Genomic DNA, 15,346 nt, shown 5'->3' with positions numbered 1-15,346 from the left:
GTTTTAATTGGGTTTTTTGAGAGTGCAGTTGGTCGGGAGCTTCAGCCATCTCCAGTGGGAGCCGCTGGGCCATGTATTATTATCCTGCTCCTCCCTGGGTGTGAAGAGGGTAGAGGGACGTTCCAGCCTTTGTCTGCTCTCTCTTCTTGCCTTGCTGACCTCTTTGATCATTATGGTGACCACGTTTTCTGATACGTGATTGGGGCACGGATCCTGACTTCTCCTGACAAAGTGTTTTTATTTTTCCTACTTGTTAATTTAAACCAAAGGGTTTATGAAGGTATAAAAACTAAATTGCATTGAGGTGTAAATTTAATGAGTTTCCCTTTTTGGAAAGAACCAATTTACAGAGAGTAGGGACGTCGGCTTGCTGTTAAGCTGAGTCCTGGGCCAGGAGCTTTGGGTCACAGAAGTCCTAGGTCATGTTGCAGATCACATTACTGGGCACTTCCCTGGGCCAGGGACTGCTCTGCATGTCACGTGAGTTTATTCACCATGCCTCCTAACAGCTGCCTGTGGGTCCCTCATACCGTCACTGTAGAGATAAGGATACTGAGGCCCAAAGAGGTTAGGGTACCTCCGTGGGTTGGGGAGTGGCTGAGTCCTGCAGACCCAGCCAGGCTGGCTCAAGGTTGCCCTCATAACCCCGGCCCTGCCACCACTCGACTGTCAGTCTGTGCTTGGCTCCCACAGCCTCCAGGGGCAGGTATGAAATGGGGCTGACCCAGCAGGGCTCTGGTCTCCAGGGACCCAAGGAAAAATATGCAGAGTGGCTTCCATCCAGAGGACCTAATGGGCCAAGTGATCCTCGGCCATGTGAGCTCTGGGTCCCAGCCCACCATGGTGCCAGCCCCAAGACTGAACACTGCAATCTGTTCAGTGAGCACCCTCCCCCTCCACCCCCCACCCCTCCATGCCACTCTAGGCAGGGTCATTTCTGGAATTACAGTAGGAAACAAGCTCTTCAAGCCCACACAGCCATTCTGCTGGACTGAAACCTTTTTTTCTTTTGGTTTACTACATGGAGCTATAGTTACCACAGGGCCTGCCTATGCTTTCTGTCAGTCGTCTGGTAAAGCTGCACCAAAGAACTGGCCATCATTCCTGTCGTCCAAGGAACACTGCCACACCTGCTGTGTCTCAGGGTGTGCCGCAGGACCCCAAAGGGCTCACTTCCTGGGGGTCTGAGTGTCCCCTGCAGGCCTGAAGCCCTGCCGAACATCCTGCTGGGCAGAGAGTTGGCCCTTCAGAACCATGTTCGTGCCCAGTCCATCAAGTGCAGACATGGCACCATGCACAGTGAGAGCAAAATGCCTCCACCCAGCAGGCAGTAGCCAGGATGGGAGACTCATTTTTACAGATGTTTGTCCAAGAGTGTTAATTCTTTGTGCTGATCAAGAATCTACATGTATTTAGAAGGGCAGATGAAAAATGAAATACTAAACGAGTCAAGTTGTCCATTCAGATTAGGAGCAGAGCCTCCTGCAGTGGGCAGTTCAGCTCGGCCACCGGACAACCCACCCAAGGGTGAACTTCAGGACCACAGTGACTTGGGGAACAGATGGACACATAGGGTGGCTCTGCAGTGCCTGGCCCTGTGGCATCACCAAGGCCACGCCTGGGAAAAGAAGCAGGACGGTTTCTTTAAACATATGGGGTTGAGGAGACAGGATGGGCCGTGGGGGTGGGTGAGGGTTTCACATAGTTACTCTCAGCTGATGACTAATGTCAAGCTCTCGATTTCCCTGGAAAGGACATCTTGGAGGTAGACTGGGTGGACCTCTGTCTAATAGACTCCACCCCCTTGCCAGGTGGTCCCTTTGAGCTTTTTCCTTCAGAGTTAAGAACATGGTGGGAGCCTCACTAACTCCTCCCGGCCTTCCTTTATGCCTGTCTCCCCTCTTAGCTGTTACTTTGGGCCTAGAGGCATGGTAGGTAACTAAGGAAATGGAGGGGAGTGGTGGGAACACGTTTTGTAAAAACAGACTGTCATGTTGCACAAACACCCTGTGGCCTCTGATTCCTCCAGGGGACCACAGCTCATGGCAACTCTGACCAAAGACAGCCCTGCACCACGGCTTGGCAAAGAACGGCTCCATCCTACTTCAGACTCCCTTTGGGTGCTGTGAGGTCCTGTGGCCAGGGGTGCATCTGTGGGCCACCATGGTGCAACCCTGGGGTGGTCCTGCACCAAATAGCCATCCCTCTATGGCATCTGCTCAGGGTGGGGTGTGGGAAATGGTGTGTGTGGGTTTTTTTCTTTTTTTTTCTCCTTTTCTAGTTTCGCAAATACTCGGACTGAAAGTGCTAGTGGGTATTACCTAAGTTCCCCACACAGGTCTGTAAGGGAGCCTTAGGCAAGCACTGACCCACACCTGCCTCCTGTAGTGCTTGCTCGTTGGGGCCAAGCATTAAGCACAGCACCCAGTCCCAGTGTGTTCTGGGACCATTGTGCCTTTGAGGGCATTGTGAAGTCTGTGGCTGGACTGTCTGTGGGTCCCCATGCAAGGTGGGGGGACAAGGCACCTGGCACAGGGCACTGGCCTGAAGGGGGCACTGGGCTTAGAGGTGGGGCCTTGACCAGACTGAGGAGGATGGGCAGGTCCCCTGGTTGCTCCTGTCTCGTCACTGATGTACCTGACTTTTGTCCCTCCAGGAGGAGTCTTCTGAAGGCAAAGGTCATGGACCTGATCACATCCATGGCCGTTCTGCCCCTACTCTTTGGCTGTGTGGGCATTTTCAGCCTCTTCAAGCTGCTGCAGCGGATGCGCATGAAGGCCTACCTGCAGGACGCTGTCGTGGTCATCACAGGCGCCACCTCTGGGCTGGGCAAAGGTAGGTCCTGTTGTAGTTGCCGTTGGGTGAGGTGTCTGTTCAAGGTGCCCTGGCTCCGGTGCCTACAGTGGCAGCTGGAAGGACACATAAGTGGAGCAGGCCAGGTGATATGGGGACAGACTGTATGTCCTGTTCTCTGCACGACTGAAAAAGAGCAATAGCTCGAGTGCATCGACCAGTGGCCCCCTGACTCTCAGCATCGGTGTTGAAAGACAAAGCAGGTGGTGACGACAGTGACACTGGAGACAGCATGTACCTCTTCGGGGGTGCCCTGCTCAGCTCCAGCCAACTGTTGAAATGGGAATTTCCATGGGAGAGCTCCAGTTTTCCAATACGGGTGACAAATCAGAGCAATGCTTTTAACTCTGTGAGGGGCAAACAGGACATGTCTTTTCCTGGACCCAGGAAGCCTGGCCTCAGCATGCGCCATCCCCACCCCTTCCCTGGACTGAGGCTGTGCTGTGACCATCCCCAGGCATGGCCTTGGCAGGGTTGGAAAAGACTAAGTGGGTCTCAGCTGCTCCCTGACCAGGACCTCAGTGGTGCCAACTTCAGTTCAGGAAACTTGTGCACTGGGACCTGGACTGGCTTCAGTCTGGAGCCCCCCATGCATGTGCTGGGCCTGGGCCAGCTTCAGTCTGGAGCCCCCGTGCATGCGGTGGAGGCGTGTCTATCATTCTCCCCTTACCTGTGTGTTGACTCTGAAGATGAACACAGACACATCATGTGGGATCCTGCCCCTTCCCACACCCACCCGCACACATCTCTTGAGCTTGCCACTGCACTGGCGCTCAGCTCACACAGGAAGGCTCACAAGCTCCCTTGGTCACAGGGAGCACCTGGCTGCCGTGTCTTTGAGGGTGATCGTACAGCCTGCTACCACTTTGCGCCACACACCAGAACAGACAGATGGCTGGCAGGGCCCCTTCCCTGGAGGACTTCACAGTCTGGTGGAGAGGTGCAGTGACTGTCCACAGTGTTTTGCCATTTCAGTAACAGATGACATATTTCTATGTGCTGGATTGTCACTAAGTGTTTTACGTGCATTATCTCACGGAGTTTTCACAGCTAAGATTCAAAGAAGGCATGACTTGCCCTAGGACTTTTGGCCAGAAAGGGCAAGCTAAGATCCAGGCCCATGCCTCTGTGACACAAGAACTCAGTCTTCAGATCTCACCTGAGTGGGAGATGCCAGGTGAAGGAAGGTGGGCCCCAGGGCAGGAGCAGCCCAGTTATGCAGGGACACGAAGGAGTGGACAGGGCCTTGTCCAGGGGGTGACTGGCTTGTAGTTGGCAATGGAGGGGAGGGTGCTGGGAAGCCTTTCAGTAGCGTGGGTTCATAGGCACGCCACTGTGGATGTCAGGCAAGGTCTCAGGTGAGCCGAGGCCTATCGCTGGATCTCGGGACAGCTGTCCCCAGGCCTGTGCCACCAGCCAGGCTTTTGAGCTCAGTCAGCTCCTTATATAGGGGGTGAGCAGCTGTATCTCTTGATCCCAGAGAACAGCAGTTCTTTCAAAGTCTTTGGAGAGTATCTGAGAGGTAGCTGAGAAGGAAAGGGTGAATTGCAGGTACTCTGGTAGGTGGACATATGAGAAGGACACTGTCTTCTTCGTGACCCCACATTTCTTCTTCCAAACACCAAACCATGAAAAGAACAGAAGTTATTGAGAAAAATGTACATACGGTATGTTTTGCCAGGCATGTCCTCTACTCCAAATCACTCTGCTTCTGTTCTGCCCCACTTAACAACTTAGGGACAAGAGTCCCTTTCTCTTTGCCACCCACCTAGATAAACTAGGAACTAATTCTTAGCCAGCCATCTCAAGTCTGCACACCACGACTGACTACTAAAGATGTGCTGGTGTTCCTTAACAGTCTGAAGAGGAGCGTTGCAGTGTCCTCAGTGGCTCATCTTACCTGGCCGTCTGCCCCAAAGGCTGGGGTTAGGTGATGAATGTTCAGATAGCTGTCCAGATGTGGATTTAAGCTACATGAGCTTGTCCTTATAGAACAGCAGGACCATTTACTAAAGGAACAGAATGTTCTGGATGCGGCTACCAAGATTTACAACTAGGAGCGCTGGCAGCACAGTAGCCCTAGATCAGCGGGACTTTGGAACTGGTGTCCTTTTCCCTTGACTGTCCTGCCTCCCTGAATCCACTTTTTCAAGAAATGAAAATTGAATTCTGTCCCATCTGTTTTCATTTCTGTCACTTCCTACACAAACTTTAACTACTTCCCTTTCTGGCTTTGTGAAGAAGCAAAGCTCACAGAGAGTTCAGGCAGTCATTTTCCAGAAGCTGTTCATACACCAGCACACCTCCCCACTTTGGTTCTGTGTCCTCCAAAGTGTCTGCTGTAATGAAGTGGGGTGGGAAAGCCAGCAGGCCCGAGGTTAGAAATCCCTGGGGATGATTTTAAACCAAATGAGCAGCACTGCCTCAGGCCGCCACCCACCCTAGCCCCATGGGACCTCTGCTACAGCAGCTACAGCTCTGGTTTGCGCCCCTTGTCAGGTGGGCTGAGCCATGAACCACCAGCCACTCTCCTTCAAAGCAGAAATGGGGCCACCTCCCTAGAAAGCCCCATCTGTGGGCTGCAGGAGGCACCACCTGGGGGTAGCACTACAGCTGGAGAGAGGCTGGAGGAGGGGCTGCACCTGGCACCACCTGGACAGCAAAAAACTCTGGAGAAAGCAGCTAAGTCCTAAGGACACGGAATGTCTTCTCCCTCCCGACTCTCCAGGGGATCTTGCTGTTGTGGCAGAAGGGCTGTCCAGACCAGGACACGCTGCCTGAACCCTATGACCTCCTTCCTCCTGGCCTGGCCACACAGCTGCCCCCAAGGTGGGCTAGCTGTGCAAGGGTAGGCCCAGCCCTCTGTAAGCCAGAGGTGACTAAGACATTGCCACCCCTTGCCTCTAATCACTTGGTCCAGCACAAGGTGGCTGGCTCATGGACTGCTGTCCTGCCTAGCATGGCCACCCAGGAGCCCAGCTTCTTCCTTGGCGTTTGAGGTAAACTAGGCCTCAGCGCGACCCTGTGTGTCATAGTTGAACTGTGCTTCATAGGGTTGTTAATGGCTGGTTTTTCGGAAATAGATCGCCAGGCCTTTCTTCTGAGGTGCCTCACTGAGTGGAAGTAAGTCAAAGTAAGACCTCAGGGTGAGGACAGGCAATGTCTCTTTAAGCCCTTGCACTTGAATTTTCACCAACAGTCAGCTTTTATAACATGTAAAAAAGGCAGCTTAGGAATACAAAAGTAACACTTCCATGGTGATTTTTATCTGTCAGCATAGTAGTAAGTGTCTGTGCACTTTAACTTATTTAATCCCTATCACCCCTGAGGTAGGTAGTCTGTACCCGCATTTTACAGAAGAGGAAAGCAAGGTACAAGGGTTCCATAACACCCCTGGTCAGAGAGCCAGCAGCAGCAGTAGGAGTAGCTGGCAGGAAGTCTGGCTCGAGTACGTTCTCTGCACCACCAGCTGCGCTGTTGCTCAGGAGCTGCCGACTTCCAGGCCAAAGGTCCATCCATGAGGAGGACAAGGAGCCGAGGACATTTCCCTGTCCCAGGCCCGACAGTTTCCCCTCTCTTCCCAGGGAGCGGGAAGGCATGCGCTTCCTCACAGCGTTCTTTTCTCTTTCTTTAGAATGTGCCAAAGTCTTCCACGCTGCAGGCGCTAAGCTGGTTCTCTGCGGTCGGAATAGGGAGGCCCTGGAAGAGCTCACCAGAGAACTTGCTGCTCCTCGTGCCACCAAGGTGAGCCCAGGGTTGCGATGTCCACAGGAGTCAAGGAGTTGCTGCCCAGCACCCCACCTCCCCACAGCCTGTACCAGCCGCCATGTAGGTGGACACACTCAAGGCTCCCGGCCTCAAAGAGCCTGGGCCCCATGGGCTGAGGTGCCCTTGGTCATGACCGGTTTAAGTCCTGACTCCACCATATACTGGGAGATTCCTGCTGTGGAGAAGGCTATCTATCAGTCCCCCCTTACCTGGCTAACCCTGCTTATCTAAGTCGGAGTGCTCAGCAATTCATTTCTCTTACACCTGTTCTTCTTCATGGTGTTCTTCACAGTTAGTCTGTCTGCCCCGCTAGACCGTGAGTTGAGCCTCTGGAGAGCAGCAACCGTGTCTGTCTTGCTTTCTGCTATGTCCCTAGTGCCTGGCACACGGGATGTGTAAAAACTGATCTTGTGAGTGACTGGGTAGAACTGCCTGTCCTGAGCAGGTCACCGCCTCTCAGCAGGGCACTGTTGAGTGTAAGGACTGTGCTAGTCCCATGGTGATACAGGGTGCTTTTGTGCACATCCGTGATCTCTATCAGTGTGAGCCCTGTGCTGTGGGATTCAGTCTGGTGGTGAAGCTAAGGCGCCAAGGCTGCAGTTCAGGGTGCCTGGGCATTTTCCATCAGTGGCAAGTTTCCCAGGTCAGGTACGGGCACTGCCAGCAGGACCTCCAACTGCAGCCTGTGTCGTTTATGCCCAGTGGCCACTCCCAGGACCCGTCACCCAGAAGATGAGTTTGGTGTCTGCTGTGTTTGACCAGGTGAAGACACACAAGCCGTACATGGTGACCTTCGACCTGGCAGACCCTGGTGCCATTGTTGCGGCGACAGCTGAGATCCTGCAGTGCTTTGGCCATGTGGACATACTGGTCAACAATGCTGGGATCAGCTACCGTGGCACCATCACGGACACCACCGTAGATGTGGACAAGAGAGTGATGGAGACAAACTACTTTGGCCCAGTCGCCCTAACGAAGGGTAATGATCTTGTGTTAAAATAGAACCCTGATGCGTGGCCATCTTTTTACTTGGACTGTTTTCAGCTAAACATTGTCCTCTGCTTTACCCGAGTGGGCTGGGATGTTTGCTTTTCCAGGCATTTATTTACATTTTCTCTCTTTGCTTTATAGCTTCAAATCAAGACTTGTTCTCCTCAGTGACAGCTTTGTCTGCACAGTGTTGCCTCCATGCCCCCCTTCTGGCGTCTTAGACCCTACAGAGTGGGGTCTGTTCATGTCCAGCACAGACTGCAGTCAGGGTAGAGGCTCTGCACAGCACCAGGGGCCAAGCCACCATGGAGAATGCCCAGGCCGGGAGGCTGTCTCCCTGCTCCTTCCCCTCCCCTCCCTCCTGCCTGCAGTCTGCTGGTCGCAGCAGGCCTCAGCCTTCCGGGGGCACACAGTTCTCCACCCTGAAGGGCTTTCAGGGCTCACCTTCCTTGCTCACTAAATATAGTAAGCTCAGTCTCCTCGGTGTCAGGAGCCACTGATGGAGGATGCCCTCTAAAGCTAGTCCTCTTTCCTTAGCACTTCTGCCCTCCATGATTGAGAGGAGACAAGGCCATGTCGCTGTCATCAGCAGCATCCAGGGCAAAATCAGCATTCCTTTTCGATCAGCCTGTGAGTACTTCTCCCTACCCTGAAATGTTTTTCTTTATTGTTTTCTTTTTTTTTTCTGATTGTAAAGAAAATACATGTTTACTATCCAGAATTACAAACATTACAGAAATACACCATACAGAATATGAAGGAACTTTGCCAGAATGCGAACTCCTGAGCCAAATGCCTAATGTTTAAGTCCTAGCTCCACTCCTCACCCTGGGTAGCCCTGGGCCAGTGCCCCCCCTCTGTGTACTCAGGCCTCATCTGCAAAATAGGTACAGTCACAGGTCCAACCTCAGAGGGCATTCAGAAGAGTAATGAGCTAATCTGTGTACTGTGAGTAAAGTCTGGGGCAGCACCAGGCACTGAGCCCTATGTCAGCCCCTGCTGCTGGTGTTAGTAATAATTATCATCATCATCCCACAGATAGAACCACTTTACCACTTTGGGGCAGATGCCCCAATTGTTTTCTACATATAGCCAAACAAAGAGAAATGGGATCATGTTTTGTGGCTTAGTCATTCCCTCTGCAGTTTCTTGGTCCACATCAGCACCAGGGATCTGACTTGCCCTTTCTTTGGAGCTGTGTTGTGATCCACTGAAGGGATATGGCCTCACTCATGTAGCCATTTCCTACTGGTGCATGTGGGAGGGTTTCTTCCCTAGGGTCTCTGACCTTCTGCAACAATGTGCTATGTAGAACCTCCCTAATACTTCCATCTCTGGGCACTCCTGGAGAGTTTCAGTGAGATAAAGTCCACAAAGCTGAAATACTGGGTAGGATCCAAAAATAAAATTGTCAAATCAACTTCCAGTTCACACTCTCCCTCATATGCCTGAGAGAGGCTGCACTAGAATTTGGCGAGGTGGCCTCATGCACCTGTCCACCATCGTGCTTACCAGCAAGCACAGCATCTGAGGCTTGTTTTAAAGATGGTAAAGGTAGTTTAACAGCCTGTCCTAGGAACGCATTCCTTTGTTCCACTCTCTGAGAGGAAGCACTGACTTGTCACAGCCACATCCACCCACCTCCAGATGCTACTCAGTCCGCCAGCTGCTGCTCACCCTGCCAGCTGCTGTTCACCCCACCAGCTGTAGGCCTGTCAGGGTAGCCGGAGCTGTCTCTGCACTCTGAAACTACAATGACCAGAGTCCAGTCCCACCCTGTGATATAACCCATCATCTAAACAGGAAATGTAACAGACATTCATTCAGATATGAATCCCAGCTCTGCCTTTTAGTTCTAGCTGTAGAACCTTGGACAAATTACCTACCCTCTCTGCTCCTCAGGGTCCTTACTTATAAAACAAGACTCATAGTCATTGTAGCTGCCTCACGGGGCTGCTCAGAAGATGAATGAGACAGCCTCCACTCTGTGGAGTGTTGTGGCGTGCAGGGTGTCTCAGTGGCTCTGCTTCAGCTCAGAGCAGGAGACGGCATGGCACTCACTCTCTAAGGCCACTCAGATGGTTCAGGAAGAAAAGTTTGTCATATGTATAATCACAAACAATAAAGCAGATGAGCTCAAGTGTTATTAATAGGTAAATCTGGGTCAAGGATCTAGTGTTCTCCGTACTGTTCGTATCAGTTTAAAATTATTCCTACGTTCCACTTTAACTGCCTGACCTTTGCTCTTTGGTTGGGCTCTGGCTACAGGGGCCACCCCTTGTGGCCTGGTGCTGCCTGATGGGTAAGCATGCTTCTTGCTGGAGAGTGCTGTGACCCGTGCATGCTGGTCAGTAGGTTGGGGAGACAGTCCATGGAGTGCCTGTACCAGGCCTGCCCCAGGGCGTGACTGGTGACTGCACTTGGAACAGCCTGGCTGAGGGCCAATGGCCTGAGAGCCCTGAGGCGACCCGCAGGAGGACCCACTCTTCCTTGTCCTCAGGCCTGGGCTGCACGCCTGGAGTCATGGCCAATAGGAGCGGTTCCATCCACCCCCAAACTATCAAGCCCTGCAATGTGACCCGACCTGAAGGCACCACACCTGAAAGGCTCCGCAGCAAGCTCAGAACCTGAGTGGCGCCTCTGGCAACTTCCTCCAATATGTCCTTGGTCTTTCCCTGCCCGTTTTTCTTGGCTGACAGATGCCCCTTCTTTCCCAAAGCTAAAGCATTTAGAGCTCTGAATGGGAGGGAACGCTGGTTCAGTTAAGAGGCCTGTTCTGTTTTCCCGGGTAGAGTGTAGTTAGGAGCAGAGGCGGAAGCCCCATGCCCTGGTGAAGACCCCCCACTGGGGCATCTGTCAGGTGGCGGGTGCACAAAGAACACAGGCTGAGGCGCACACTCATGTGCACAGGGTGCTTGCTGGCCACACCATTTGGGTGACAACTGGACACAGCCTGTCGACAGGGCCAGTCCTGAGTGGCAAACCAGCCCAGGAGGGTGCATGCAGCTGCAGCAGTGTGTGGGCCTACAGGGGCTGCACGGAGAGCTGCTCAAGTACATGACCGGGGGAAATACCACGTGCTGCAACAATATGAACAATAGGATCTCAGTCTTTTAAAAAATACTTCTGTGTCAAATCACATATATGTACGTAGAGTACATGAAAAATAAGTCATGAGAAACTGTCAGCATTGGTCACCTCTGGGGACTGGGACTGGAGGCAGGAGGTAGACTTTCACTTTCTTACTTGTACCCTGTGCTATTCGAACATTTATCCAAACCAAAAAATCCCATTGCCATTGAGTCAGCCATTGACTCATAGCAACTCCATGTGTTACAGAGTAGAACTGCTCCATAGCATTTTCTTGGCTGTAATCTTTACGGAGGCAGATCGCCAGGCCTTTCTTTCTTGGTGCCTCTCGGTGGGTTTGAACCACTAACCTTTAGGTTAGTAGCTGATTGCAAACCACTTTCACCATCCAGAGACCTATGTTTTACCCAGTAGGCATTAATTTTTGGGTTAACTTATAATTTGGAATAATTTCCAACGTAAAGTAAGTTGCAGAAATAGTACAAAGAATTCCCGTATACCTTCATGTGGATTTCCCGATTGTTCACATTTACAACATTTGCTTTATCATATTCTGTGTGTGTGCGTGTGCGTGTGTGTGGTGTGTGTGTGTAGATATACAGCTTATCATCTTTTTTTCCTGAATCATTTGAGAGAAAGATGGAGACACAGTCCTCCACTCGTAAATACTGCAGCGTTTTTCCTAAGAACAGGGACATGGTGCCATTATCAAAAGCAGGAAGTGAGCTACTGTGATCTGAGAGGAAGAACAAGGATGGGTATATGGGCTCTAGGCCAGTGTCCCACATCAGGGCATTCACTGCCTCTCTTGGCCACAACACCTTGCAGATGCGGCCTCCAAGCATGCAACCCAGGCATTCTTTGACTGTCTGCGCGCTGAGGTGAGGCAGCATGAGATTGAGGTGACTGTGATCAGCCCAGGCTACATCCGCACCAACCTCTCCCTGAACGCCATCACCGCTGATGGTTCCAGATATGGAGGTGAGGCCCGCCCTTTCCTGCACGAACTGACATGCGTGTTGCTCTTAGCTGAGTGAGTGGGTTCCTGGTCAGTCTCATTTGGAATATGATTGTTAAAACTGTAAGTCTTGCTCTGTGGGTGCTGGTTATAGAGATGGACCATTGAGTAACCTTCACTTTCCCACCATGAGTCATCCTTAGCCCAGGCATCACTGCTGCGTCTTTTGAAGCAAGCCAGGGCTTTGAAAGGTGGAAAGAAAGTTTTCAAGCCAAAATGCCTCAAAACTGCCAAGTACTCTATCCTCAGAATCTATGGCCAAGGAGCATCATTAGCATCAGGGTTAAAGTGGATTATCCGCATGGAAAGAGGGTTTCTTGACCTGAGAGGTTCCCGACCCCGTATGTTGAGAAGTGCCCAGCTAAGGGAGTCAGCAAAAGCTCAGTCTCCTGGAGGAGCTGGACAAGGCCTCCAAGAGCCTCCACTCTGGCTTCAGAGTGGACCTGAGCTGGCCTGCAGGCACTGCTCGGGCTACCTGGCCCTGTGTGCAGACCCAGCAGCGGCCAGGAGGCTCCTGCCACTCAGGTCTGAGTTGACCCGTGCATGCCTGCCTGCACCTTGGAGCTGGCTATGCTCCCTCCCTGTACCCTCCCCCGGCCCTGCACCCCGCACCAGGCCTGTGCCAAGAGGCAGGTGTACCTCAGCAGGCCATTCACCCCACATGGCATGGGGCCAGAGGGCTTCATATAGACTTTACACTGGGAAGGTGCTTTTTAAAAATTTTGCTCTGGTGGCATTTAAAAGTAAGCAACACTCAGAAACCTCCTATTCTCTGTTAACAAACACTGTGAGAACAGACACCGTTGAGGAAGCTCAGGTACCAGCACAACTTGAGGACAGTTTCAGGTGCCTGCCAGGTGGTCAGACTTTGGTGGAAAACACAGACCACTAGGGAAGAAGGTGCATCAGTTGCTGTTGACTTAAAAACAAACAAACAAAGAAACCCGTTGCCATCGAGTCGATTCCGACTCGTAGCAACCCTATAGGACAGAGTAGAGCTGCCCCATAGAGTTTCCAAGGAGCGGCTGATGGATTTGAACTGCCGACCTTTTGCTTAGCAGCCACACTCTTAACTATTGTGCCACCAGGGTTCCTAGCACCTCCCAAACTCCCCTCACCTGTCGCATCTAACACCTAAAATGAACCAGGACTTCTTCCTGTTCCTTATCCACTTAACACATGGCCTCGGGAATGGAGGAAGCTGTCTGTACTCCCGCTCATTCTTCCCTTTGGCTTTAGGTGAGCTCACACGCACATGGAGGCTGTGGTCCTCTCCCGTCTCTGGGCAGACCTGAAACCAAGCTACCCAAGACAGATCCCATCATATGACATCCCTTAGTGAGTCACTGCTCCAGTAGGCAAAGTTCTCCAAGCCCAGAAGCTCCTCAGATGTAGTGCGAGGGGCTCCCTCTTGGAGACGCCGTCTGGGCCAGCCTTCACCCTAGTCTTGGAACCTCAAGTGGTCAGACTCTTCTGTTTAACGCGCTGAATCTGGGGCTCCTCAGTCTAATAGTTACTACACTCCCCTCGTCCCCTGTTGTTGGGAAGCCCCAGCCTCACACACACACACACCCCTGGCCTCCTCCCTCCCATATTGTGAGATGTAAAGTTGAGCTGGACTTGACTGTGGCAGAGCCTGCCGTCTCCTTGGAAGCCAAAACCAAGTCCTCCTAGTCTTTGGCCTTCCTCAGCTTTGTTCCTTGGCCCCCTGACCACCTTTGTCCCTCCGTCAGCGCTCTCCAGTGCTCACAGCTGGCGTGTGGTGGGGCAGGCTGGCCAGAGACCTAAGCCCCACAAGCCGTCCCTGAGTCATCTGCCTGTGATGCACATGCGTGCTGCACCAGCTGGCCAGCTGGCTTCTTGGGGAGGGAGCCCTTCCATCTTGTATCTGGAAAACCATTTTCCTTCCCACAGAATCCTGTCACAGAGGTCACCTTGGGCTTTCTCTGTCACCTAGGGTGCTGGCAGCATCACCCCAGTTTATATCACCCTCCAGCATGAGGGATATGCTGCCGGTAGCCCCCCAGCGACAGTGTTCACAGCAAAACTAGCCCACTGTGGAGGACAGCCCTTAACTAGCTATAGATCCCATGAACTCAGTGCTCCACTGGCGCCAGAGAAATAAACCAGAGTGAGGGGTTTTCGAGTTCAAGAACTACCTCCCTCACCCCTACTTTCGCACAGTGAACTGCCTTTCCATAGGGCAAGAAGTAAACAGGGCTAGTGGCACTCCTGCCTCCTGATGGACTTGGAGCAGTTGCATGGGGAAGCAGTGGTAGACCTAACAGCCCCAGCAGCCCAGGTTCCCAAGGGCTTCTGCTTCCACGATCACATGTTTCTTTTGCTTTGTTCTCTGTGTTCTAGCTATGGACAAGACCACGGCCCAGGGCCGGAGCCCCGCGGATGTGGCCCGAGATGTCCTCACTGCTGTGGGGAAAAAGAAGAAAGACGTGATCCTGGCTGACCTGCTGCCTTTCTTGGCCATTTACCTTCGAACTCTGGCTCCTAGGCTCTTCTTCAGCCTCATGGCCTCCAGGGCCCGAAAGGAGCGGAAATCCAAGGACTTGTAGTCCTGGCCAGAGCTGGGATCAGAGGCAGCACCTGCTGGGCATGGCTGCTCTGCGAGGGACAGCTGCATCTGTGGGACTTGGGGAGATTTGTCTTCTGGTGGGAAAGACAGGCAAGCACAGCCGCAGACCCTGGCCAGGCCCGACTGGGAGAGAATGACCAGAGAACGCAGCCAGGCTTCTTCCCAGGTTTTAACTCTTAAAAGCATGAAGTGAGTGGAGCAGGCGGGAGCCATAGTCCTCAGGGACTCACAGGACCACGCCTCCTTTGAGTTACAGCCTCAGCAGCTCCTAGAAATTGTCTGTCTTAGTTGCTCTCACCTTTGACTTATCCAAGACCATTTACCTAGTTTTGGCAGAGCCCCCCTCCAGAACTCAAGGGAGAAAGCCGCAGTTTTAAGAAATCATTGTTATTCACGTCCACTCCCAGGCCCTCTAATCTCCCAGTCAGTGTAGAAGATGAGCCTGCACAAAATCAGTTGCCTGGTGCACCCCAAGGGAGCAGGCGTCAGTCTGGAACGAGCCCTGGCTCTCCTGTCTACTTCACAGAGGCGTGCAGGACCCTGCTGCCTTTGCTGAGATGGCAGCCAGCGGGAGGGGGAGCCGTGGGGTCCTACATGCCCCCCAGGATGCTGGTCGGTGGCTCTTCAGCAGTCTTCTGGCAGAGCTGTCGTCTGTTATCTGTGACTGGTGTTCAAGCCAAAAAGAATAACTGCTTTCCCCTTTTCGATATATTAAAAATGCATGGTTGACGTTCACTGAGTAGGTCAAATTAAGTTCTGAAGTTTAGGAAGGACTTTTCCTATTGAAATTGACAGCTTAAATTGTGCCTTTTCTAGGTCCACTGTAGACTTCTCAGAACTGAAATAAAGTCTAAGGTAGCACGCTGGCACTCACGTCACAGCTCTGGCTTGAGGAGCTTGGGTTGTAGACGCTACCCCAAGAGATAGACACCCAAAGCCCCCTGGGAGGGGAGAGGAGTGGCTGGTGAGCTCTGGGAACAGCCCCAGTCACAGCACACCTTGGGCATTCCAGGGCTCTTTGGTTAAAACATGGACAC

General features: G+C 52.5%; 1 protein-coding gene across 2 annotated transcripts in view; it reads left to right on the top strand.

Annotated features, from left to right (window-relative positions):
- DHRS7B (dehydrogenase/reductase 7B) overlaps positions 1-15,346 on the top strand; it is a 44,203-nt gene extending 28,857 nt beyond the window's left edge. For both annotated transcript variants that reach the window (XM_023735565.1, XM_023735564.1), the window contains exons 2-7: positions 2,657-2,835; positions 6,488-6,597; positions 7,384-7,600; positions 8,149-8,241; positions 11,530-11,682; positions 14,084-15,346. In XM_023735565.1, the coding sequence (XP_023591333.1) occupies positions 2,682-2,835; positions 6,488-6,597; positions 7,384-7,600; positions 8,149-8,241; positions 11,530-11,682; positions 14,084-14,289 (933 nt within the window). In that variant the 5' untranslated portion in view covers positions 2,657-2,681 and the 3' untranslated portion in view covers positions 14,290-15,346. The remainder of the gene's footprint in view (positions 1-2,656; positions 2,836-6,487; positions 6,598-7,383; positions 7,601-8,148; positions 8,242-11,529; positions 11,683-14,083) is intronic.

This window comes from Trichechus manatus, unplaced genomic scaffold (genome assembly GCF_000243295.1).
Source record: "Trichechus manatus latirostris isolate Lorelei unplaced genomic scaffold, TriManLat1.0 scaffold00080, whole genome shotgun sequence".
NCBI classification, from domain to species: domain Eukaryota; kingdom Metazoa; phylum Chordata; class Mammalia; order Sirenia; family Trichechidae; genus Trichechus; species Trichechus manatus.
This window is presented reverse-complemented; position numbering and strand designations above follow the sequence as displayed.